Below are 26993 nucleotides of genomic sequence, written 5' to 3'. Positions count from 1 at the left end.
GAAGAAGAAGATGACGACGTTTCATTTCATAGCTCTTTTCACACATTATGTACAGGTTTGTGACACTTTTAATGGATATATGACCCCCTTGCAGTTATGCCCACTGCAACAGTGGTAATTTTTTACATAGATTAATATATAGTCATTTGTACTTTTTGAATGCAATTAAAAAAAATACAGTCTATATAGTTTACAGTTCTTTGTGTACGCATGTATTTAAGATTTCTGGCTTAGTCCAGTACTAATTCCCATTCTTAAGACACATTTAAGGGGCGAGGGTCAGTACTGCGGCACAACATCATTGATGTAAAGAGGCCAAATGCTGGATAAACAACAGCCAGGATCAAGCCGACGGGCTGGTGGGCCACGGCGGGCTCACTGTTTGCTAGGGAAACAAGGACAACAAAAACAACAGCAGACCGAGCGGGGATGGGAGGAACGCGAGCACAAAGAGGCGGCAGAAATGAACCGGGTGATTGGAAATTCTCATAGAGCTCGGGCGGCCTTTGAAACGCGACGCAGACATCATATGTCTGAATGCGGAGCTGAAAGGCTGTCATTACTGAAACAATGCAGGAATTGGATGTCATGCATTTTTGCCTAATTGTCTGTTTTGCTGCGGGGCGGGGGAGTGATGGTGGGCTTCTCACCCGGCTAGTGGGGGTGAGCCAATGGGGCTTTCAGCTGCACCCAAAAAGATCTTTCCATAAAGACAGTATATAAAGACAGGAAACAGGTAGAAAGTAGAAGGACTGCGCTGGAACTGCACCAGAACCCTGACCGCTGCAGACTTCAGTGCTCATAAAGGTCAACTTTTAAGGTCACGAGTCTGAGGGCAGCAGTGCGGAAGCCGAATCAACATGAAGGGGTTCTACTCATTTGCATAATTAACTGTTGACACTAACTCCCCTTAATGAAGCTCCATTGATGTCCTTGACCCCCTGGTACAATGAGGAACCCTGGGAAAGAGGAAAAGGCTCTCCGCAGCGCCTTGCGCCGTACCAGAGAGCAGACAGAGCTGCAGTGCAGATGTGGGCTTGTGTGCCATGCTGCTCTATTAGCGTTTGTTTGATAAGCTTGACAAACCGTGCGTTAGTCGCCGTTTGCTCTTGAAGTCTGAAAACGTGTGCCCTGTTGATCACTCCTCTCTGATGTCTGCTGTGGAGAGTTTGGCAGGACACCGGGTCATCTAAGGATATGCTGGGGCTGGATTCTTCCGTAACTTTGCCTCGCAAGAGCAGAGAGGATTATGCAACCCTTACAGGAAACCGAGAAGTTCATCTGGTTGTTGCACAAGTTCAGCTGGTACATCACAAAAGGCTCTCCCATTGGTTCAGCTATAAATTCTTAAAAGGGCGACCCGCTTAACCGTCTCCCACAGTGCTCCTGTTTACTTCTGATTAATTGCGTTGTCATGATAGCTATATTGTTTATTTAACAGTAGACCCAGTTTCATGTGGAGCAGCACAATCTGACGTTCTTGAGCAGAAGCCAGTTTATTAGCATCGGTTTATCATCGATTGAAGGTTTAATTGAGTCACGGGGAACCCACTGGGCCCAGTTCAACGGGAAAAAAAACTGAGGCCAGAGTGACCCAGAAAGGCAAGGCCGGGCCCGAGTTCATATGTTCGGGTGTTGCAATGATTAGCTCTTAAGATCAGGGTCTGGATCAAGTCACTGGCACAAAAACACACATGCAGCACAAAAATATCCCCTTTGTTTTCACGCACATACCGCCTTCATTTGTGCAAAAAAGATTGTAATCGTTTCGTTCTGATGCACGTTCAGTCACTTCATGCTCTGCTGCAAGCAATGCTTAAAATGAATCGCTAGCCTAGAGCCATGGAGGCTAGGTGGTCGTTTTAGGTCACACGCAGAGTTTTGTTCTGCTGCTGCCTTTGTGTGAAGTGGTATTCCAATTATGAGACTGGTATTTATTCTCATTGGGCAGAATCCCGTTGCTTGTCATGTTTTACTTTTAATTGCTTGACATCAACATGTCCCTGGATTAGCAGTCTAATGGCATCAATTTACCTTCCCATTGATTAGCAGTGTTTAAAATGCTTTTACACATATATTGCATGCGTTGCAATCTTTAGCAGACAAATAAATCTTAAAGCAGGAATCTTTTTTAAACAGTGCATAGTATATACAACCATGTATGAATTAGCATTTACCCTTTAATTGGACATCTTCTCAATGTGTAGACTTCTGCTGTACAGAGTGTTATGAGCTGATATTTGCACTCCATGTAACATTGACAGATATCCCTGACAGATGTCACTGTGAGATATAAAGTTTAAAGATATAAAAGATATAAAGTTTGTGTCTTAAAATATATAAACACTTAGCTGTTAGCCCAGTGTGTTAGGTTGGCACTGTGCTCATTAAACCTATTAGTTAAAATAAAAAAAAAAAATGCAATTATACACAGATCACACATACACACATTAAAATTTGAATTTAAAATTTATATTATTTTTTCATGAAGATTAGCTGGCAGTGGGTGGCAAAAATAGCAGTCTAAAAATCAAGGGAATTATTTAGCTCAAACTTGCGTGCTAATTTTAGTTGTGCATTGGGCATTGACTGAGCATTTTCAAACGGCGGCTCCAGACCTTCCTCTTTAGAGAATATTTAGATGAACTTGTAACCTTCTTATTGTCTTACTTATGTATAGAAACTACAATAGAGTGAATAAAAAGATTGTATTCATAGTTGGGGGTCCTAGTGACCAGAATTGATCACTTAATGGATGGTAACATGAAAGCAGGTTGTAAGTCGCTCTGGATAAGGGCATCTGCCAAATGACTTAAATATAAATGTGAATTGTAGCTAGCACAACTGCATTTATCTCCTCCCCTCCCTGATTTCCAGTGATGTTGATGGCAGCAGTGGCATTTTTTTGAGCAACAAATCCTTTATTTGCTGTGTTTGCAGTATTTTTTATGACAGTTAGTATTTGGGAACATGGACCAAAACATGGTTCACAGAGGACAACCTACTTAATTATCAAATCCATGAATGAACACATGTGGAGTTATGTACTTAACAAAAAGTGGAGACCTGGCCTCCACAGTCACCGGACCTGAACCCAATCCAGATGGTTTGGGGTGAGCTGGACCAACAAGTGCTAAACACCTCTGGGAACTCCTTCAAGACTGTTGGAAAACCATTTCAGGTGACAACATCTTGAAGCTCATCGAGAGAATGCCAAGAAAATAAAGAAAACCATTGAATGAGGAGGTGTTTCCAAACTTTCGGCCTGTACTGTATATATTACTTGGTGATTCACGGGTCTGTTTACAGTTATACGCCATGGTCTCCCTTCTGTAAATCCACAGATAGAGCTGCAATGCATTTCACTTTCTTAGCCTTTTTTTTTTTTACAAATAACGCAGATTATTTTGTCTACAAGTCTCATGTTTTGGGGGCATTGAGCAAATTTGAGCATTGGCTCAGAAGCTTCCTGGCACTTTGCAGCCCAGTCTCGCCATGTAAGACTGTTAATGTCTGTCTGGGACATTGATGGGTTTGTTGTTATGGGTATCATTATCTCATAACACCAAGAACAGACACTTAGAAACGTCTCTGGTGCGGTGCCTGGGAAGATTGAGAATTGAACTCTCAGTGAACCAGCAGTACTCACTCGGCAAACTGGAAAGACTATTAACAGCAAACTCAATATTGCTCAGGCTCTGTATTGATCTCGGCAGCCAGTTGTCATTCTCAGAAAGGCGGGTGTCCTCACTGTCCCTGCCGGAAAGGGCGAAAGCTATCTGCTTGAGCTGCGGTGAGGTGTGCCGAGGGCAAATGCCATAATATCTGATCCCGTTTCAAACTGTAAATACAATTAGGTTTGTGTTGCAGGGGAGAAAGGGAGCAGATTAAAGAGTTTCCTGTTTGTGGCAGGTCTGTGCCAATGGGAATCAGCTCGACGTGCGGCCTGTTGGGCGAGGTGTTTAAGGTGACTGCTTTCTTTAGAAACCTTTGAAGGCATTTGTCCTCGCCTTACTTAACCTGCGGCGAGGGGGAAGAGCTCGACAAACAAACAAGCCTACTTCCGTCCGGTCTCCACTTTCTCCTGGCCCACGCCGGTGACTTCCACCACCCTCTGAGTCGGATCACTGTGCGGAAGGAATAAAAGCAGCGTTCTCTTTACACTTTATTGACGCGGGTCGTGTACCGCGAGCAGGAGCTGTTCGTGTCTTCCTTTACAATTCCCAGAGGTCACTGTGACCCTCTTCCTCGGAACCATCCGCCTCTCTTGCCTGTTTTGGTTGAACGTTACTCATCTTACACTAATAGCTTTTCCATTTTATTGAGCTCAAAGGCCTGGAGAGACCTGTCTAGACCTTTTTAAGAGCCCTTTAAGCGGTTACATTTATTATTTTTTTTCTCGCCTCTCTTGCGGCTTGACCAGTGGTCCATCCAGACGGTCCAAGCGGCTCTTCTTCATCTCCCGTGTGTCACATGAGCCCTCGTGACGTCTAAGTAATTAACAGTGTTATGACTGATTACAGGATACGGAAAAAGTTGACCGTATCCTCTGCCGCCTGATGTGTAAAGCCGGGCTGATATTCCACCATTGTCTGTCTCTCTCTGTTTGGGGAGGGGCTGGTGCGTTCGATGGAAACTCATTTATGTAAGGAACTTTCCCACACATGAGGGGAGAGACGCAGGGGCCCGAAGATTTGTTTTTATTAAAAATTGGGCCCATCTCGGATAAATAGATGCTTCATAAAAAATAAAAAAAAAATAGGATAACTGATGTAAGTCAGATGAGCACTCCATGGCTCTGAGGGAGGGGAGAGTGGCCCCCAACCTCCCCCGAGGCCCACATTCGTTTCAAAAGGAGGCCCCTTAGCTTTGATCCTCCAGATGAGTGCGGAAAATATCTTTTTGGCTACATTGTCTAGGGAAAACCATAGTTCTCGCCGCCTTATGCTAATGTGGCAGAGCCAATCGGCCATCCCAATTACAAGATTTATATTTTGAACTGGCCCCTGCTGGCCATCCCACTGTCCTGCTTATGGGACAAGACACACCAGGCATGGTGAGAGCACTCTGTGGGAATACAGACGGGCCTGCGGACAGAGGGCATGGAGAAAGGGAGAGAGCGAATAAGGAAAAGAGTGCATGGAAGCATTCCAGTGACCTCCCAGTCACCACCCCCTCCAACCCTCATGTACGTTTTTAATAAGGTCATGAAATTAAATTTGTTTCGGGATAGACTTCAGACAGATAAATGTTTACTCATTGTTTGGCGACAGTAAGGGAAGGCAGGACCTCGTCTCCCCCACTGCACGTCTGCAGGACCTGCTGTTCAGATCATATTTCTCCTGTCGCCCGCTCCCTGTCCTGCCCCCGACTTCTGCTGCCTTCTCATCCAATTACGTGGAGCGGAATTAATGAAAAGAGACGGCGGGCGAGAGACCTCCTTAGACGTCCTTACGAAGGCTGCTACCAACTAAAACAGCCGGGCCAGGCGCTTCTAGCGCTCGTGACGCACTGAGGCAGGCAGTGTGTGCTAGGCTGGGCTGCGTTTATCTTGGCCAGGCCTCTTTCTGACCGCGAATGACCACTGAGATTTAATCTGACCCATGCATCAGATGGCATTTGGCCATTTTATAATTGAACCGTACATTTCATGGGGCATCCTCCCTCAAACAGGCAATGGGTTGTGTTTTTTTTTTTATGCCAGCAGTTAAACATTTTGGCTAATTTGAAAACTTAACCAGCCACAACATTGGACAATGCACACAGGTGCATAAGGTATATGACACATATATGGCATTATCATCTACTACCCACTAAGTGCTTGCCCCCGTTATTGTAGACATGCTGTGGAATTTAAATATGTACAACATATTTAAATATTTTGAATCTTAACATCCCTAAAAAAATTATATAATGCTGAGGGGTTTTATATTTAAATTTGCACTTGGAAGCATAAGATTTTCAAAGGCCATACTACAATACAAAAAATATGGTATTTTTTGCAGAACAGTTGAAATGCAGTAGAATGTCTGGGTACGTGGTACCTGGGCTTTTTGTATACATGGAGAGAGTGGGAAGTGTGTCGTTTCCATTGCAGCCTTTTATATTCCTTTCAGTCTCTTTGGGCCCCATCCGGGTGAATGGAGGTGTCTGCAGAGATGGCAGTGTCTGTTCCTTGTGGCCTGGGCTGAACCCTGCTTGATGAGCGTAGTCAGCCCTTTTGTTGGGGACGCTCCTCTGCCACTTCTCTCAAGGCCTATTTGGGCCCTGATTGTGGGCAGCCTGTCCTATTCACCTCCCTGAAGTTCCTTTGGGGGTGGGGAACCTGTGCTCCATTGATGGCTCTATAAGGAAGTGACTTTGAAGCAGAGTGTTTGTGTAGAAAAATCCAAATGAGCAGATTTGGCCGTCGCTAGTGCTGGAACTCCGGTGCCAGTGTGTGTGTGGCGGAGGGGAGTCCACCCTTCACAATGGCATTGGAAATGGCCGCTTTGATCAGGCGCACTGCTAGCTGCTTATTGTCATATCCAGATGGTGGTAGTTTGGTGGGGGGAGGGGCCAAGGGCTCCCCCACTGTAGGGATTTCTCAATAGCTGTCTAGACCAGCCCTGGGCCAGACAGATACAGCCGCCCATCAAATTACGTTTGTCAGATTTATGGTAATGGTCCGCAACAGCCTTCCTGTCAATGACATCAAGATTTACAGCAGCAGCTCCCCCTTCTGTCATGGCCTGATCACCTCCACACACACACACACTCACACACACAGTCAGAGCCACACAGAGAGAAATGCCTCCACACAAACACCAGCACAAACACACCGCTGTAAAGATGAAGTCGGCCATTGGTTCTGATGGGTGAGGGCATCGCGTGTCTGAAGACGAATGCAGGGCTTATGAAGCTTGGAGACACACGTTGGAGGCCTTTTCATGTGGGCACTGGTACGTAACCCGATCCGAGCTCGGGCCCTCAGTGGGAATCCCATTCTGACAGATAGCTCGTCCATCCCGAGTCCAGACGCTTTCCCAGGCCATCTCCCACTCTTTGATCTCGCCTCTACCGTGCATAAGGTCACTGGTAGCGCGTTAGATGGGAGGTCGCAGCTCTCGGGTTATTTAAAGTGTGAGAGGTGTTTAAAAAAAAATAAAAGAGAGAGGGAAGAGGGAAGAGTCACCTCTATAACCGTCTGGCTCTGTGACTTTGCCCTGACCCATCCGGTCGCCTAAAAAAAAAAACGTGAACATGAGACGGCCGCCTGTGTTTTTCAGCCGCGTTAGTGGCCGTAGTTGTAGTGATGCACATGCTCAGATGCTCCTCAAGCTGTGGCTTCACAGTGTTTGTCACTTGACCCCTTAAATGTCTGCTTGTTTAGTCCGCTTTTCTCAGTAAAATGGGGATAATAGGCTCAGGTACAAAGCCACCGAAGTGCGGAAGTGAAGTGCATGTGAAAATAGTCAAATTTAAAATACAGATACTTTGCGCGTGGAGGTGACAAGGGCAGGTTTTTGGAGGGGAATGATATTACAGCAGCAAGGTTTCCATGTCATACAGAGTTAAACAAAAATGTATGCACAGATTATTTATGCTGTATTTGAGAAAAAAAATAATTACCCCACCGTTCATAGGTTTGTATTTAGAAATGTCCTTGTTTTTGATGGTGTACATAACTATGACTATAACCCACAAATGTGGGTTCGACTACATTCTTATTTCTAACTTTGCAACTGACTATTTTTTTTAAATGTTCTATTCAAAATCAGTTCATTGTGTAACCAGGCATGCAGAGACGGGACATTTGATATTAATGCTGAAGAATTCCGCCTTTTTTTCCAGAGAAGAACATTTAATTCTGGTTAATGTGAGTGTATAGATTTCGTTTTGGGGAGAACAGGGTTTATTAATTCAGTCAGGTAACGTGACAACGTGAAGTCCCCCCATGTGGTTTTACTCGGGGTTGTACGCAAATGAAATCCCTGCGAGTGTGTTTCACGTATCGCCTTCTCATCCAGCGCCTTTACTATTTTTGGCCAGATGTGGAACGGCATGTGTTCACCAGATTACTCAGCCTGGTTAGAATAGGACACTTCCCAGCGTGCCAAGTGCCCCTGTGCCCCACTCGAGGTCCCTGCAGGCTAGTGGCCAGGGACCAGGTGGCCTAGGGGGCGCTGTGTCACCTGCAAAACCAGACCTCCAGTGTCACCCTGTGCCCTACACCCGGCATCTGCCCCACCCCGTTCGTGTTCCCCTTCCCTGCCACTGAAGCCCACTTAAAGCCATGGGATTTGGCGATTATGCGCGTTCCTTTGATGAAGTCGTAACTGTGGCCATCTCTCACTTCCCTTTTCCCTTTTATGAGGATCTGAATGGATTGAGGTGGAAATCTTTAAGCTTCACTTGGTCAGGAATTCTGGGAAATGGTTGCAGTTTCGCTTACTGTGTACACACACACACCCTCAGACATGCTTTTCCGTGCTGAGTGACGGTGTGTCTGCATCTATTTCTGACGGTAGTGTAATGAAGAGCACCTGTTCTACTGTTGCAACCTTCACACACACACACACACACACACACACACACTCACTGCACTGCCCACTCGTAGCATTGAAGTGCTTAGTCAGTGTGTCGCATTTTTGGAAGGTTTTTTGGAAACATGCAATATAACGTGTAATCCTGTTTTATGTGCATTTGTAACATCTTTAGCAAATATTGTGTATAATGTGAAGCATATATATATAAAGAGTGAATACTTTGGAAAATCAAAGCAAAATATTAAAAACAATTCTGTAATGTTTGCACTTTTACTTGACCTAGTATTTAAGATGGGTACTCAGATAATGTGGAACATCATTTAATTTCAATGTTTTTAAAAACCTCAAGGTGTTGCAGACATTTGAAACATGGTAACCACTCGCGATGTAAAATTTGACTAATTTCAATGAAATTCAGAGCAAATTGTGATCACGGCACCAGCGCAGGACCTGAACGCGAGTGTGTGTGGGAAGAGACGAGGACCCCCGGTGCGATTGGACGCAAGGAGGCAGGTAAGTTTCTACGGTTTAATATATGCGAACGAGAGCCGGCGTGAGCCACAACCCCCCCACGGATGTTGACGTTCGCGTTCTAGGTTGAGTTGGGGAAGGGACAGGGCGAGTGGGAAGAGTTGATAGATGAGGAGAAAAAAAAAATCATAAATCTAACTTTGGTTTGGGGTACTGCTGCCAAGTCGGTTGCCAACAAAAGCCAATGAATGACTGAGCATCTGGCAGTGGCCGTTTTGCCAATATATGGGAGTCACCTCATCTCCCTGTTGCTCCCGGTCACGTGGATGGAATCACGTGACAGATCATAACCCAGACGTTCAAAGTTCATTTATATCTTATATTGAATAGCGAATCAGGCTTAATTAAAATATGCATACAATGCACCAATGAACTCTTAGTACTGGCTATCAAATGTTAAACTTAACAGCACTAGTGTAGCCTTTAGACCAATGTCATTGTTGTCCCGTGCATCACGTCCCATGCATCACACCATCTTGGTGATTTTAGTCGCATATATTGTATTGCATAAACATCACGTGGCAATTTTGCTTGAATGTTTTTTGTCATAACTTTATGTTGAAGTGCCCAGCTGTAAAGCACGACAAGTACTACATACATGTCACACTTGTTCATAGTTCAGACCACTAGTTATGGGCATAAAGTATGGGGATAAAATGTCCCGTGCATCTCATAGAGAATTGTCCTATATATTATTTTTTATTTGAAGAATGCTGCATGAATATCTGTGTGCATGCATGTTTCAGAGTACGTTGTGTGCCCTTTGTTTGCTTCTTTGGATGAAAAATAGAGTAACAATAATGAATGATGAATTATTGACTAATATTTGTTGTTGTGCATGCACCACGCCCTCGCCTGCTCTCACTCTAACACACAAACACGCACACACACACACACACACCCACACCCTGCTGCAACACACATGCTTGTCGACGCACGGTGGTGTGGGACAGGCAGCCAGGGCCCGACTGTCTTGTTTGTCCTGTCACCCACCCCTCCGTTCTTCTGTCTCACCCCTGACCGTCCTCGTACTTTACTTTACTTTACTTTATTTAGCAGACGCTTTTATCCAAAGCGACTTACAATAGGAAGACACCAGCAATTCTCGTTCGATTTCTATAGAATATTGAGTTTACAAACTAAGAGCCCTGATAAGGCTCAGACTTGTCAATGAAGAGCATGCTTGGAGATTGTTAGGTGCTAGACGAAGAAAAATTATAATGTATTTATACATTTTTGTATTGTTAGTGCAATGTGTACGCATGTTCATGAGTAAGTGTTAGATTTGTCTGTAATACTTTTTGAACAAGAGGGTTTTCACCTGCTTCTTACAAGTGGTGATAGTCTCGGCTAGTCGTGTGGAGGAGGGCCGGTTGTTCCACCAGCCAACATCTCCTGTCTGTCAGCGTACTGCCTGCTGAGCATGAGTGTATTTTGTGTGCAGGTTTATATGAACATTTAAAAAAAATATGAGGTGGTCTTGACATTAAAAGAAGAAGTAGACATTTCTGCCCTCCTAACATACTGCGCATCACATGACAGAGATGAGAGATGAAGGGCTGAGGGCTAGTGGGCAACACACATGAACCAGAAGGTCACAAAGTCACTGGTTCAAACCCTACTTACTACCAATGAGTCCCTGAGCAAGACACTTAACCCTGAGTGTCTCCAGGGGGGGACTGTCCCTGTAACTACTGATTGTAAGTCGCTCTGGATAAGGGTGTCTGATAAATGCTGTAAAAGAAATTGAATACATTCTTTCTGAAATACATCCCTAAAGGAATAACACATTCCCCCTCCATTCCTTCCATTCCCAAACCACATAGATTTGTGGAATTAATTCAGTCCCAAGTCCCCTGCAGCACCATGCTTACAAAATGTGCATCAGTGCAACTAACGGGGGAGAAAAAAGTCCTTGGCAGATTTTTGGTTCCAAATGAGTCCCATTCTTGAGCCCTGATGTTTCATCAGACCGCGTGTAAGACTTTCAGAGGTTAAATATAAAGATCACAGAGGACTTTGCGCACATCTTGTTCCATTCCACGGGCCGCTTTGGACTAGTTTACATTCTCTTTCATGCGCAATGGGGAACAGGTCATTTCAAAAGAAACGCACAAATGTGATATGTGCTGATAGCCACGTGTGTGTTTGTGTGTGTTTATCTGAGAGATGACCACAGATGACTCAGTCTGTCCACATCTGTGTGGCAGGGGGTCGGGAGACCCCAAAACCACGTCACCTATCTGACATGCAGACCCCCACTGGTCTGGACCGTGCTGTCATCCGTCAGATTTGGGATGTTTTTAGTTTCCTGCACCACCTCTGTGTGAACCAGAGTCGGACCCTCTCTCAGGCTTTTTTTTTCTGGCTGGTGTGTGTGGATTAGGGAAGGATATGAGACTCCATAGCATGTGGGGAGGGTAGCTGACTCTGTGGTTTGTGGGTAAGGTGGCCGTCTCTCTGGTTTCCTGTGCATTGTCTGTCTGTGTGTGTGTGTGTGTGTGTGTGTGTGTGTGTGTGTGTGTGTGTGGGGGGGGGGGGTTCTGGGTTCTGTGGGCGACTAAATGTGGTTTGTGGACAGGGTGTGTGTATGTGTGTGTGAGGGGTAACAGAGCACACACATTCCGCTATAATCTGCGTGTGTGTCTTCCTGTACATTGTCTTCTTGGTTATCTGTGTGTGTGTGTGTGAGAGCGAGATTGAGTGTGTGTGTGGTTGGGGTCAGCTGTCTGGCCATTCCACTCTCAGTGCTGTTAAATCTCCGCCGGTACGCCCGCCTTGGACCTCGTCCAACTCCGCTAATGACATCATCTGTTTGTCCTGACATCTTTCTTAAACTGGCGGATGGGAGGGGGCGGAGCTGCCGATGTCTCTTGCCAATGTCTTACTAAGACGTTTCATCCCAAAACTGCGGCTCGGCCTCCTCCCCAATTTACATAAAGGCCAGCTAATCAGTTTTTACGGAGAGCGGGACGACAGTGAGGTAACGTCTCCGGGGCTTTTTACAGAAACGCAATTAAAATGACGTGTCCAATCTAATAAAAGCCCACAAATCAATTAAGAATCACAAATTGCCAACTTCCATGGAGAGCTTCTGTAACCAGGACTTAAGGCCCCTCAGGTCATCCGTGTATCGGCGCTGAAAGCGGAACCGGGGGCGATGCATTACACCGCTACGGTGAAGTTATATCTGCTCTCTAATGGTGTGTTGTTTATGGCTTGATGCCCGTTACTCTGGCATTTTAATTCTCATAGAGGGGAGTGTGCGAGGAATGTGTGTCGCGTGAACGCTGCCGTGTTCTTTTCCGTTCAGGCAGGCCACTCCTGTCTGTCAGCGAGGGCAGTGGGGGCCGTCTGGGCCTGTGTGGGGGACGCCCGGTGGGGTGCAGACCTGTATGCTGAGGGGCGAGGCAGTGCCCTCTGTGAATTGAACACACCCCATGACTGCCTGGAGAGAGTGAAAACGTGTGTGATCCCTCCCTCTGAAACCTGAGGACTGTGCTTGAGTGGGATTACCAGTCAACCATTTTATAAAAAAAAGATCTTTGGTAATTGATCTAGCTGCAGAAACTGATGAGACTCCATCACATTACCCTGCCGAAAGACTGCACTGTCTTTAGCAAATTCAGCTACCATCACAGGTTCAAACCCCACTTACTTCCATTGAGTCCCTGAGCAGGACACTTAACCCTGAGTGTCTCCAGGGGGGAACTGTCCCTGAAACTACTGATTGGGAGTGGCTCTGGATAAGGCCGTCTGATAAATGCTGTAAAAGAAATTGAATACATTCTTTCTGAAATACATCCCTAAAGGAATAACACATTCCCCCTCCATTCCTTCCATTCCCAGACCACATAGATTTGTGGAATTAATTCTGTCCCAAGTCCCCTGCAGCTCCATGCATACAAAATGTGCATCAGTGCAACCAACGGGGGAAAAAAAAGTCCTTGACAGATTTTTTGTTCCAAATGGGTCAACCATTAAAAAAAAAAAAAAGATCTTGGTTCCGTGCAGTGTTTGGTAATTTATCTAGCTGCAGAAACTGATGAGACCCAGTGTATTGTGTCTCCATCACATTATCCATCACATTACTCTGCCGAAAGACTGCACTGTCTTCAGCAAATTCTGCTACCATGAAAACGGTAGGTGGTACGTGCAGCAGAAAGTGAAAAGTGCTCGGTTTTTCGTGTCCTCCCCGACTGTTCCCCTAAAACCCCATATGTATGACATAATGTGTCTGCTGTGTCCCCCTCCAGTGTCTGCGTGCTCTGTGCTGTAAAGCGCCGCCGCCACCAAGGCCGGAGTTTGATGTTGTGTGCATCGGCCTCACGGGGACGGGAAAAACCCACCTGCTGGCACGTCTCTGCAGTGAAAGCACGGAAGGTATCGTGCCAACCACCGGTGAGATGCTACGCTTTTAATGTGATGTCTCTCCATTGCAATTTCTGCAATAACTTGTGGAATAGGAACCAGGGTCAAGTGCTTATTTTCTGGCACAGAAGTCCCATGCAAAAGTTGCCTTTTATCACCGTCAATCCCATAATCATATCTGAACAGAAAACTCCTTGTTGACAAATTAAGTTCAAATAAAATTTTACGTATACAGGTGCTTGGTCATATAATTTGATTATATGATTATAAACTGGTCATATAATCAAAAAGTTGATTTATATCACTAATTCCATTCAAGATGTGAAAGTATATGTATGTATAATGTATACAATAATTCATATATATGTGTTTTATATGTTTTATTTGATGATTATAACTGACAACTAATGAAGACCCCAATTCAGCAGCTCAGAAAATTAGAATATTACTTAAGACCAATAGAAAGAAAAGATTTTTAGAAATCTTGGCCAACTGAACAGTATGTACATGTAGAGCACTACAGTTCCTTTTGCCTGAAATAAACCAACTTTTTGAAGATATTCTAATTATATTACCAGCACCTGTATGTTGTCTCCTGCCCGTTTCAACCTTTTGGTTTCTATATTCTCTCTCCCTTGTCTTTCATGGAATAATGTTTCTTTTTGCACGGCCAAGCACTGACAAGCAATGTGTCCACTAGATGTGCTGCTCCAGCTATTTGGCCTTCAGACCCACACGGTAGTTAGCCAGGTATAAGAACCTGGTGTGGGTGTGGGCTGGGGGAAGGGGGTTGAGTGAGGAGTATGGAAGAGACACTACTGGCCGATGGTAGCATCTTGGAAAAAACTACTTTATTCCTCTAAAAATCAGTTAAAATGAACAATCACCCAGCACCAAATTTGACTCTTCACCTGGACCTCGGATTTCATCCAGAGGATCTGTCCGTTGGCGTCACGGAACCGGATTGGCTACTGGAGCGGCTGACTGAAAGAGTTGGAAGGAAGACCATCCTCCTGTCTTTATCAAGTTGCTGCTGAGCTAAGAAAAGAGAAGAAAGTTTGTTCACCTGAAAGCTCAACCTAAACTCTTCTCTAAAAAAAAAAGAATCACCCAGCCTCATCTTTGACTCTTCACCTGGTCCATGGATTTAATTCCCAAGAATCTTTCATCATGCCCAATCAAGTTCTCCTCTTGCCAACCTCCGGCCCCTCAGCACATGATGTTTCGCGACGAAACAGGAAGCTGCTCAACGCGATTTCGCTTTCAGGTTCTTTTTGGTGTGGGATTTCCACACCTCCACCGACAGCGGCTGTGTGCGTGTGGTACATTCGGTGTGTCTCATCAAAGAGCCAGCGGCCCGCGCGTCGCGGGCTGACATCTAGCTGCTGCTTTACCTGGGCTGGAGCCGATCCTCTGAAAACAAGCGTCTCTCTCGCTCTCTCTCCCTCACCTGCTGTGGCGTGCGTGAAACTGAGCTCCGCAGATGCACTTTAAAGCCGCCACGGGGCTTCAGGAATTCTGGCCTGCGCTGATCAGTTCCAAATGCCGGGTGTGTTTGTGTGAGAGCTGGTGGGTGGTGTACAAGCATCTGTGGAATCAGGTGCACCGCTTCAGGGATCTCAATGGTTAAAACGACCGTTTGCAGCCTTTGGGGCTCTGCCTCTGTTGGGGGGCATTTCAGTTGCTCTTTTTTTTTTTTACCCTAGTTTTCAGTAATAGCCAATAAAAGGGAACGAATATGCACTGGAATTATGGGGGAAGTATTCTAATATGGGAGGATGATGGATCTTTTGTATATGATTGATTTACATTTAAAACTTCTTGATAAATTGCAGATATTGAATTCTATATTATATTTATATTCGTTTATCATGTATTTATTTAAATCATTTAATTATTTCATGAATTAACTGACCAGGATATATTTGTACAAACAAATTTCATTTTTAATATACTTAGCGGCCAATTTCTGTGACACCACATATGAAGAAGAACAAGAAAGCACTGCTTGCTAGTTATGTGTATCTTGGAGAGGAGAACTCACTACCTACCCAGTGATTCTGTTAGTGTGTATTACAGAGGAACTTTAATGATGTTTCTAGAAAGAGAGGAACCTGTAGGCATGACCAACTTTTCTCACACACTTAACTTTCATGGTTGCTTCCTATTTCTGGATCATTTTCTCAATATATATCATATGTTCAGGTGTAGCACAGCATCTGTCTCCTCGTTTCCGCCTAAGTTTCTCACCACTACTGATACCACCTATATTTATGGTATGTCAGAAGACATTAAAAATATAATCTTGTTGTAAAGGAAATGAAAATTTACAACCAGACCACTCTGTGAACTCTGTCTGACTCCATCCACCGTTCAGTAGAAATAAAATAATTGGTCATTGGGTCAACTCTGGACATCTGAAATGTGTTGAATGTAAAATGACCAAATCAAACTTTAATGCAAGGATTTCTGATGGGTGAATGTGACATTAGTGAAAAGCCCCACACACTTGGAAAGCCATTATTCTGATAGACCTGATTGAGAGGGCAGGCTACACTGTCTTTTTTTTCAGTTGAATAAAAATGCTTTACGTCAAAAAAAAAACAAAACTGACAAGACAAAAAATTAAATGACAGTAAAAAGATCAAATAATCGATTGATTCTTCAATGTGACATTGATTCTTCAATGTGAGAATCTGTCTTCGTAATGGATGTACTTGCAGCAAACTGTACGAGTAAAGTGTAATGCATGCTTTCTCTCTCCTCCAGGGTTCAACATTAAGGCCGTGGCCTTCCCCAACGCCATTCTGAACGTGAAGGAGCTGGGAGGTAACGCCCCGCATGCACCCGTTCACACGGCCCTCGTCAGCAGCCTGGCCTGTTTGTCTGTTGTGAGAGCCAGAGGAGGGGCGCTTGCCTTCCCTAATCCACGCATCCCAGGAGTAAATCCCTGACTTCAGCTGTCTGGTTTTTGGAGAAAAGCTCTTACCTCAGTGTCTCCCGCTTCCCGTCTGCAGATGCTCTACCGCGGACGTCTGATTAGAACACATGCAGGTTTAGGAGGTGTTTACTCAGCAGAAGCATAGCATCTTCCCACATCACGGGGGATTAGGACAGATTACAGACCGTTTAACAAATTCCATATGTGCACTTTGAAGTTGACACTGCATTTATGCCTTTAGTAATGTCATAATCAAGAGTAAGGACCAAAACTCTTACAGATGAACCAGAATCCAGGAACATAACTGGTTTTCAGTCATCCAAAAAGGTTACAGTGTCCCCACTGTTCGTAGACCTCTAGTGGCTACCCATTGCTTTTCGAATCAAATTCAAATCACTGATGCTCCCCTGAGTGACGTTGAAATAATCAATGCATTGGACAATTCTGCATCGATGCAGTGCAGAAAATAATCAATTACATTTACATTTACATTTAAGGCATTTGGCAGATGCCCTTATCCAGAGCGACTTACAACCTGCTTTCAAGTTACCATCAATGAAGTGATCAATTCTGGTTCACTAGGACTCCCAAATATAAATACAATCTTTTTATTCACTATGAGCTTCCGTTTGAAAATACTCAGTGACTGAGCTGTTCTGACCTCAAGAGGAAATTCATTCCACCACCGAGGGGCCAAGACGGAGAAGAGTCTAGATGAGCGTCTTCCTTTTACCTTCAGAGATGGAGCAGTACTGGAGGCTCAGAGTATATGAGGTGCAGTGCTAGGTGTAATAAGGGCTGTGAGGTAGGATGGAGCTACTCCAGTTGAGTTCTATTCGAATTCAATTCTATTCAATTCTATTGAGTTCTAATCAATAAGAGGTGATGGTGGTGACTGTGGCTGCCTGACCTGAGTACAGCGTACTCCCGGGTAGGAGTCGTCCACATGGACGTTCGAATTTAATGCCCTCTGAACGCCACACATGTTTTTGCTGCATTTTGCCATTTCACTGGCGTTCGCTTGACACGGCTTAACATTTGCTTAACCGTCGATACCGTTGTTAACCGATTTCGGAAGAAATTGAGGACAAGAAAATGTGTTTATTTGTCGGCATCCGATTGACACTTTGATTTGCTCCAGTGAGCAGAAAAACAGTCACGTTCAGTCTGCACTCACCTGACGCCACTAACGCCTGGTTCAGACATCCTTGTGAAAACATAACGTGACGTAATGTCAATTATTTCATGGGATGTGTCATGATGCTCTGATTATCAAGACATTGATAATCATAATCGAATCGAATTCTGAGACCAGAGAAAACTCACAATTTCTTCACTCTGAAACTACATAAACGGCGTTAACTCACATCTAATTTGACATTTATGCACTTCCGCACAATTTAGACACAATTAGACAACTAAACTGGCACAGCATCAACATTTTGAACACGCTGCCCAGTCTGGACAGGGATGGAAAGATTAGCTTTCTCCAGTCAGGTCCTCATTTTGATGGTTGTCTTTTTACTCTCTTTGTGACAGGTTGCCATTACAGCTGCGGTGGCCTCACTGTGCAGAACAGTAGCGGAATATTAAATCACTTTTACTGCGGGGGGAGGGGAGGGAGGAATGGAGAGGATCTTGGGGGTGTTGGGTGGTGCTGACCTCCAAGTGAAAGTAAGAGTAAGAGTAGGTGTTATTCTGCTTCCATACATCACGCCTCACCTGGTTTATGCATTTTTAACACGGCTGGAGCCAGAGAAGTGAACGGCCAGGGTCACCAGCATGTCGGAGTGTGCAGGAAGTCTAGCGTAACTCCTCCATGTTTCTGGGTACAGGGCACTTACACCTCCACTGGACAACTGCTCCAGAAACTCGATTTTGCAGTGAAAGGGAAAAAGTTTACTGTATTTCATGCAAAAGTCGTCAGCTAAATAATCTTCAAATGCGAACCCAATTTAAAACCCCACTGTGTATTCAGTTTAGATCTGTAGAAAAACACTATATTGTAACACTTGTTACAAAATATCATATTTGACATTGCCTACCATTAATTTTTTGTCTAGACTGCAAAGATGGTACCATGTTTTCAGACATATTTGTAGGTTGTAGGTTTGTCACAAATTCACAGAATTTGCTGGCAGATCGGGCCTAATATTCCAGGGTGGTAGTAGCCTAGTGGGTAACACACTCGCCAGAAGACCCGGGTTCGAATCCCACTTACTACCATTGTGTCCCTGAGCAAGACACTTAACCCTAAGTTGCTCCAGGGAGACAGTCCCTGTAAATACTGATTGTAAGTCGCTCTGGATAAGGGCATCTGATAAATGCTGTAAATGTAAATGTAAATGCAGCAATTTTTTACAGGCATAGCAACGGGGCAGCCCCTCCCCTGGCTACCCGGAGGACCCAAAGTTTACATGAGAGACACAAGCCTGCTAGAAAATGTAAAAAGCAAGAGAGCTATCTGGAAGTTTTTCAGTTCGGGTCAGGTTCGGGCTTAATTTTAATCATTTTAGTCGGGCTCGGGTCAGGTTGGGTTGAGCTTGCGTGGTAAATGAGCGGTCAGCAAACTCCCAGTCTATAAAACTCATCCTCTCCATATGATTCAGTGTGCATACATTTGTTTTGGTGAGTGGAAAAAGCTATGCTCATGTTGTAAATTTGATTCATGAAATGTTCATTCGATTTCAAGTTCGTGGCCACCATCGGCAGGTGATTGCAAAAAGGCTGAGGAGGTAAAATGGAGTAGAGCGATCATAGTGAATGCAAAGAAAACAGGGATTTTAAAAAGCTGTACTTGTTGGGTCAGATTCTGTCATTCTCAGGCCGGATCGGGCCTAATTTTCCAGGCCTGCTTACAGCTATTTTTCACTTCTGCAGCACGAGAAGCGGGGAGTGCTTTTTTAAAATTTTACTCAAAAACCTAAAAAAAAAATTCTTTCATTTATTCCTTTATTCATGTATTTATTTATGGTGTTTGCTATCTACTTATCAATTTATTTATTCATTACTTTCATTATGTAGTTCATTTATTAATTAATTTTGTTTTGTATATTTATATATATGTGTGTGGTTCTGATATTTTTTTTAATAAAAAATATATATTTATTAATAAAAAAAAGTTGTTTAAAAGCTCCTGTGTTAGTTTCCCCTCCCTGTGAACTCTGAACTATTGAGTTCCATCCTTAACATTGGTATCGAGTTTGAAATTTCAGTGACAAACCATTGTTTGGTGTAATAAACATGAATCTATCCAAATCTGTGTTTACTCTAATGGGGTGGCTAACACACAGTTATTGGGAGTTATTCTAAAGTTAGGAAAAATTTACTTTTGAGAAGGATGAAAGTTCTGGTAAATTGATTTCTCTTGTGTGAATTAGTATGGAAGTCCTAACCATAGCTCACTGAGCAGTTTATTAGGATGAAAGAAAGAAGAACAAGGAGGAAACTTGATCCCTTATCAGCAGTAGACAAAAACGACCATTTTTAGTGTAGGCCTTCCCTACCTACATGCTGGTGAAACAGTTCATAACGTTTGGGTCATGAGATGAATATAATTATGGGACTTCAATAAAACTACATAGAACTAGTTAGGGCTAGATCTAGCCATAGTTAAGTGTCTGGATCTGAGCCCTGATGAGTGACTGGCATATGAAGCGCTGCGGGCTGTCTGCGTATTAACGGCCTATAAAACGTATCTGTGGCAGGCTTGTTACCAGGGTCACGGTTGGCAGTGTGGCCGTCTGGGGTATTAGATGTATTTTTAGCACCCGACAGTAAAGGGGCGGCGTCTCGGGAGTTACGCTGCTTGCCTCCCTGTTGCTGTGAGCAGCTGTGACCAGAGCCCGACGTGCCAGTTCTGTACTAGGACTCGTGTCCCATCTTTAAAATTATTCAGTGCCTGTAACCCAAGCCAGCCATAAACACTGACTGGCACAGGCTGGTGCCCACTCACCATTCTGTCTGTGTGTTTGTGTGTGTGTGTGTGTGTGTGTGTGTGTGTGTGTGAGACACTCATGAGACCCCATGAAAGACGGAACGGGAACATTTTGGTGGAGACCCTGCAAAAAATCTTTAAGCCGTGCTGAGTAGGACAGTGTTAGACTGCAGATGAGGAGTGTGCAGTGTGGCATTGTGTCGGTTTTCATGGCTTTCACTCGGGTAGTACACGTTGCAGCAGCCATACCTTCTTTAGCTGCATTTATTCATTTTAATCAAAGATTTTCACAACTACTTAAAAAGAGTGTGCATTAACTCAGAGTTATCACCAAGCATTTTTTTTTATTTGAATACTGCCATATGTCACTGACAGCATTCAGTTGGTTTATATATAATACACACACACACACACACACACACATGATTTTTGACAGTGTAGAAAAAATGTGTATGTGTGTACCTGTGAATGTTCAGGCCGTCTCTGTGAAAATGCTGAGTCTTGTATTTATTAAACCCGGGGCCCTGATGTGGTCTCCTGTGCTGGATGTGGAATCGTGGTTAAAATGCTCTGATCTGGAGTCAGTTATAAATTGTCATTAGGCTCAAAGACGAGAGCAGCAGCTTGTTCTGATTTTGACCCCCACCCCCCACCCTCCTCGACTGTAGTGCTCTTGTGTAAGCACTCTGATGATGAGACTTCTCAAAACCACCTCTTTATTTGTTTCCCCCGATGGCAGATTTATGATCATGTGATCGGTGCTTATTTCTCATTGATGATCATTTCCCTGCTGCAGGGAAACAAATCACCTTTTATGTATTTTATGTGTGTGTGTCTTTGGACCATTGCTACAGCTCAGTGTCCAGCGCCGAAGGTCCAAATTCTGACCTTTTCCCATGCCTACTGTATATTACTGCCTTGATAAGTTGGAACAAGGTGAGTTGCACCTCTGTGAGTTGCAGTGGTGCTTGGGGTTTTCCCTTTTTTGCGACATCTGGACCATTCGGTGATATCAGGAAAACCTACCATGTTTGAGGTTGTATTTTTTTAATATAAATATATCTTTCGAAAGACCTTCTGGCTTATGTGGTCCAACTTGTGCTGGATTGACAACTCTGTCCAGATGTAGAGCAGTTTTTGTGGTTCTTATTCTGGTTCCATTTGTATTGAATTTGTGTAGCTCAGCGTCCTTCCCGTCTATTTCTCCTCCATTTTTCTGTTTTCTACACCCATAGTACCTGTCGTACATGATGCATGTGGGCATTTCAAACAGACATCACAAGACGGACTATGCAGATTATCAACAATTTAATTCTAGTGTTTTGAGGGGTGAATAAGTGAAGGTAATTTTACTGAACATTGGGAAAATATAAGTTCCTCGCCAAAGTTGAAGAGGAACTGTAATCCCTGGCATTTAAACAGAGAGTAGTCCAAACTGCTGCATGGTTGCAGCCAAACTGCTGCAGCCTGTGGTGTCACCGATGAACATCTTAACAATCTTCTTTAATTACCGAGATGACTGAATTATATCAGCATATGTACATCATTGCCAAACAGGTGTGGAACATCTCCGTGAAGTGGTCAGACTGAATCACAAGACCTGGAATTAACCTGCTCTGAACACTACGGCGGACACATGCCTGAAGCAGTGGGTGTCCTGCAGTGTGGCACTGATAAGCTGGTGTCCCCTGTTCCCTGGCCAAAAGGAGATGAAGGAGACCACAGTTGCTCAGCAGATGAGAGGCTTTTTTATAGCAATTTTGTTAGGAATGAAATGGAAAGCAAAGACAATAACACATCCATATGCACACAGTGCATTTTGATCATGGTAATAAGTGTGTAACAAATGTGTTATAAATGTGTAGCTACTGCTGGTCATAATAACCTTGGTGTACAATTGAATATTTTGAATGTTTATTTTGTGAGGACGAATGAAATATCCCTAATTTCACAAACATGTTACATTACAATCAGAAAGAACAAATGTAGAAACACACACACACACGCATTTAACCTGACACAAAAAGTACATTCTTGAACAAAAAACTCTCGTGCACACACACTACCTCAGTGTTCTGTTCTTCATCATGCTCTGCAGAACCCACAGGAACTCTGCAGGCACAGGAACAACTAGGGCCCCACCAGAGCCTCTGCTGGTGGCGCTCTGTTCTCCTGCATCACAGCTGAATGCTGGGAAAAAGGAACATCTGAGCACTCGCTTCATCTGTTAAGATGGCCTGTGCAGCAGATTTTGAAGAGGATGCAGACCAGATCCTCTGAAAGGCCTGTGTGTGTGTGTGAGATGTTTCCAGTTAGGCTTGCTTGCATGGCTTTAATTTAGCCTCCATTTATCCCTGAATTCCCATTTGTTTTTGCTTTAAATCAGTGCACTGATCAACTGTGACTTTTATTGTTCATGTCAGCGAAAATGTTTACTGTCCCTCAGACTGTGGCCAGTAGGCCAATAGGTGGCAGGAGTTGCCAGGGTGACGATGAGATGAATGAAATTCCAATGTGGAAAATCTGCTGGATTCTCCATTCAGCAAAGGGCCTTCCCTGAAGTTGTCATGTCTTTAGAACAGACGATTTACCAATGACAGAGACACGATGAAGTGTAAGATATTTGGAGGGAAAACAGAGGGACACAGTGTTTCCCCTCCGGCTCAAATGACCCCAACATCCACCCTGACGTCGGCCAAGTGACTCACCTCTTCCTCAAATTACTTACACTAACAAATACAGTTGCGACGCGCTGAACCCCGGTGAACGGATATTCTCGGCCAAATTACCTCCCAGAAAAGGAACCATATGTTCACTATAAATCGGAGGTGTTTGAAGCGTGCCGATGCCCTGAGTCAAAGCAGCCCGTGTATGTGTGTGTGTTTGTGTCCCTGTGTCCGCCTTGATTCCCTTGTGGTTTGTGTCAAGAACTGATGAAGAGGAAACAGTTATTATACATATATATATATATATATATATATATATATATATATGTATGTATGTTGTTTTGTTTAGGATTGGCAGCTGTGCTGAACATCTAAATGTATCAGCAAATAAATCAATTCTGATATAATGTATTCAAGAGAGAAAAATGTATTCAGTTCTTTTTATCTTCTGAATCTTGCAAGATGTTCTTACCTGCATGGACTATGGTGTTGATCGTACAAGATAGGTTATTAATTCAGATTTCAGATCTTGAAAACAGTAGATGTCACATCCGTGCTGGCTCCGCCCCCCACGCTCCCATTCTGTGTCTGTGTCTGTGTGTTGTGTCACTTGTAGCTGCGGGCTCCCTGGTACATCCCAATCCGGTAGTGTGCACTTGCTGTAACCTCTCTTGCTCTTCTGGGTTGTGGGTTCCTCATCACATTCCCTTCCCGGGTCCCATCAGCACGGATATTGCGGCTCATTGTGTCTAATTCGCTACCCTTAATAAGCCCCATGTGACCCGAGGTTTCCCTGTGTCCTATGTGTGTGTCCTCCCCCATACTGGTATGTGCGGTGCTGTGTTGTGAAGGTGACGGTTTTTGTGTGTATCATTCAATGCATTGTTCCTCTCACTCTAACCTCGGGTGTGACACATTCGTTCAGAGAAAACATAAGTATATTTAGTTCATGCATTACGCTTCAGTATGTTAATGATACGTGAATGCATGCAGTAAGGTGTTCAGAGAGGTGGGAGCAGATGGTGGGAATATGGTGAAAAACGGATGGAAACCATTACAGCGATTTTGATGTTGTGACTTGGGGTCTCTGCTTCTGTCTGACTGCAGGGACGGACAGCATTAAGAAGTACTGGAGCCGATATTACCAGGGTTCACAGGGCGTGGTCTTCGTGGTGAACAGCGCCTGCTCTCAGGCGGAGCTGGAGACGTCGCGGGCGGAGCTGTACTCGGCGCTGCAGCATCCGCAGCTGTGCACGCTCCCCTTCCTCATCCTCGCCAACCAGCAGGACCGGCCCGATGCCCGCTCCGCACACCAGGTACGACTGTGACAGGGGGGTGTGGTCTTGTCCCTGGACGACACTGACCTGAAGGCTCACACACGTAGAAGTGTGAAGTGTTGGGGCCGGAGACATTCAAGTTCCCGTGTGCTTGTAATTATAATGAGGTATGTGTGGGTTTGCGGTGGAACGCTCTGGTTCAGGCACGTACCGAGGGTTCTGCTGTTGATTCCATCACCTGTTTCTCATAAGGAATGTTATGCTGCACCCCTCCGCCTGTGAGTAATGGGAAAGCGCAAGTGGGGGTACAGACATCTGTTCTTTGTTACCAATGGGAACAGGTACACCATGCCTGGTGTAGTAGTTGCCCAAACTCCCTTCCCCACCCAAACAAATTCTCTGTGTCTTCCAGGCTTCACACCTTGTTTATTCTGTCCTTTGACCTTAAGGTGCATCACATGACCAGCTGCTTCCTGAACAGCGGCAGTTAATTAATATAATCCCAATATTCAATTGCAATTGCATCACAAATTAGGTCTGATCTCTAACAAAAAAGCAACAGGTATTATAAGCATGTCATTTGTTTCCTATTCAAATGAACAAGCATAATTAATCTATTTGCATCAAATTAGAGGTAATCAGAATATGGGGCAGTGGCTTAGTGGTTAAGGAAGTAGACCCGTAATCAAAGCGTTTCGAAATCCGAACCACTGAGGTGCCACTGAGCAAAGCACCGTCCCCACACACTGCTCCCCGGGCGCCTGTCATGGCTGCCCACTGCTCACTCAGGGTGATGGGTTAAATGCAGAGGACAAATTTCACTGTGTGCACCATGTGCTGTGCTGCTGTGTATCACAAGTGACAATCACTTCACTTTGAAACTTTAATGTTTAGGTCGGTCAGTCTTCTACATCTAACATTTACTTTGTGAAAGGTGAAAATTGATTTGTTAAATGTCTGGTCTGGAGCACTCCTCCTCACCGGTCAATTCAGAGCGTGGAGTAACGGAAGAGTGACGTAAAATGGCCCGGCCACTCCCCCTTTGCCTGTGTCTCATCCTGACACTCTGGCCTGTCTGTCCTGCCACTCAAGCACCCTCGGTGGTTCAAGGTCACATGACACCTGCTGTGCTTTAGGCAGAAAGTTTCTCAGCCAGTCGATGCTGACGTCTGCCGAGGACAACGGTGACATCAGCAGTGCGCGTGGAAGGCCGAGAACATTTGGGTTCAGGTCACATCTTTTGGCACCGGTCAGTTTGAAACGACTTCAGAATCAGGAATCAACCGAAACTGGAAGCCTTTGGGGTTCTAGCTGAGGTTAACCACACGCAACCAGTCATTCAACCTCAGCGGCCTGACCCGCGTAAGGCAACACACCGGAAGATCCTAGCAATCGTAATCATTGAGCAACACGCCGTCATCACTGGCACCTCGCCGCCCAGCGCCCAGACCTGGACCGGCTCCAGCTCTTGGGGCCACGGGTCTGGCAGTGCAGCGTTAACCTGTGGCACCTCATTAGCCCTGGCCCAGCAGCAGCCGCGTTACTCATGGTCCTGCTGTGCGTCCCTCTGCTATTTTTAGGGCCCGGAATGGCTATTGACCCCTTTTAGCTGTTTGCAAACACTCTGGTAACACATGAGTCTGGCCCAGTGAGGCAGTGGGGCTCTGCCGCAGGGCCTGTATTTGACCACAGTGTTGGTTAATCGAAATTGAACCAAAATCACGATTTGAATAAATATGACTGCGATTATTTGGCAAACCCAGACTCTGCTCCATCGGCGCTGCGGGAAGATGCATGCACAGACATGCTGGGTTGGCTGGAGACAGTCAGTGAGCAGGGGCATTGGGGAGGCATGGTATAGTGCTACAGCTACACATGGTACAGTTTTTAAAACACATAGTACAGTGAATACTGAACAGAATTAAATCGCAATCTTTTTCTTAAAATTGTTCAGCACTGAAACACACTCGCTCTACTGATGAAGAATGCTGACTGAGGAGTGTGATCTGATTTTTTTAATTGAAACTCCAGTTTGGTACATGGTCAAGGCTAACTGGAGAAAAAATATTTTTCAGCTGCAGAAACTTTCGTTCATACCATGAGCTTTTTATGGTCCTTTTAAAGGGCTCTTCAGCAGAGCCTCCGTCTCATAAATCTGTAAACTGTGTTGCAGCGCAGACAGGAGACAGCATTTGGCCTCAATTCTCTACATACCTTCAAATATTTCTGCTGGAGAGCTTTTTGATGTTCCGCCGTGAAGCCGCCGACCATCCGAAGTGTAAGTCTGCGGCTTCTGCAGAAATCTCACATTTCACTACAATTCTAATAAAAACAATGCATTTAAAAATTATTATACTCCAGCAATACATACTGGAATATCAGGCATATTTATAATAAGTAAAAATTCCGACCAAAATGACATGACAAGTTAATAATATAGTTCTGACAGCATTGCATTTATGGCCTAAGGACTGGTTTCATGTCTTTTGATTTGAACCAGAATCCAGAAAATGCTCCCCAGTCACTTTCAGGAACTCACAGGATAATTTTAATGGAATTCTCCAGCAGGTAAAACAGTGTTGCATGTGAATTTGTCCTGTCCCACAATGCTGTGTAAGTCACCAAGCAGCAGATGACCATTTAGTCTAGAAAATTGTATTTTTTTTAGTAATGCAATTCTATTTAACCCTGTCAATGTAATACAGGTACCTAGTAGAACAGACAACAACAACTTTTTGAGAC

The 26993-nt window shown here is 44.5% G+C and overlaps 1 protein-coding gene across 4 annotated transcripts in view; it reads left to right on the top strand.

The window, feature by feature from the left end:
* The window catches only part of arl15a (ADP-ribosylation factor-like 15a), a 73446-nt gene that overhangs the window by 4998 nt on the left and 41455 nt on the right, over window positions 1-26993 (top strand). For 2 of the 4 annotated variants that reach the window (XM_028995213.1, XM_028995212.1), the window contains exons 2-4: window positions 13316-13460; window positions 16200-16259; window positions 24082-24290. In XM_028995213.1, the coding sequence (XP_028851046.1) occupies window positions 13316-13460; window positions 16200-16259; window positions 24082-24290 (414 nt within the window). Of the gene's footprint in view, window positions 1-6813; window positions 6942-12589; window positions 13202-13315; window positions 13461-16199; window positions 16260-24081; window positions 24291-26993 lie in introns of those variants that run through there. The other 2 variants (XM_028995214.1, XM_028995215.1) reach the window with 2 other exon arrangements.

This window comes from Denticeps clupeoides, chromosome 11, assembly GCF_900700375.1.
Source record: "Denticeps clupeoides chromosome 11, fDenClu1.1, whole genome shotgun sequence".
NCBI classification, from domain to species: domain Eukaryota; kingdom Metazoa; phylum Chordata; class Actinopteri; order Clupeiformes; family Denticipitidae; genus Denticeps; species Denticeps clupeoides.
The sequence above is the reverse complement of the archived record's forward strand: the minus strand, read 5'-3'. Positions and strand labels throughout refer to the sequence as shown.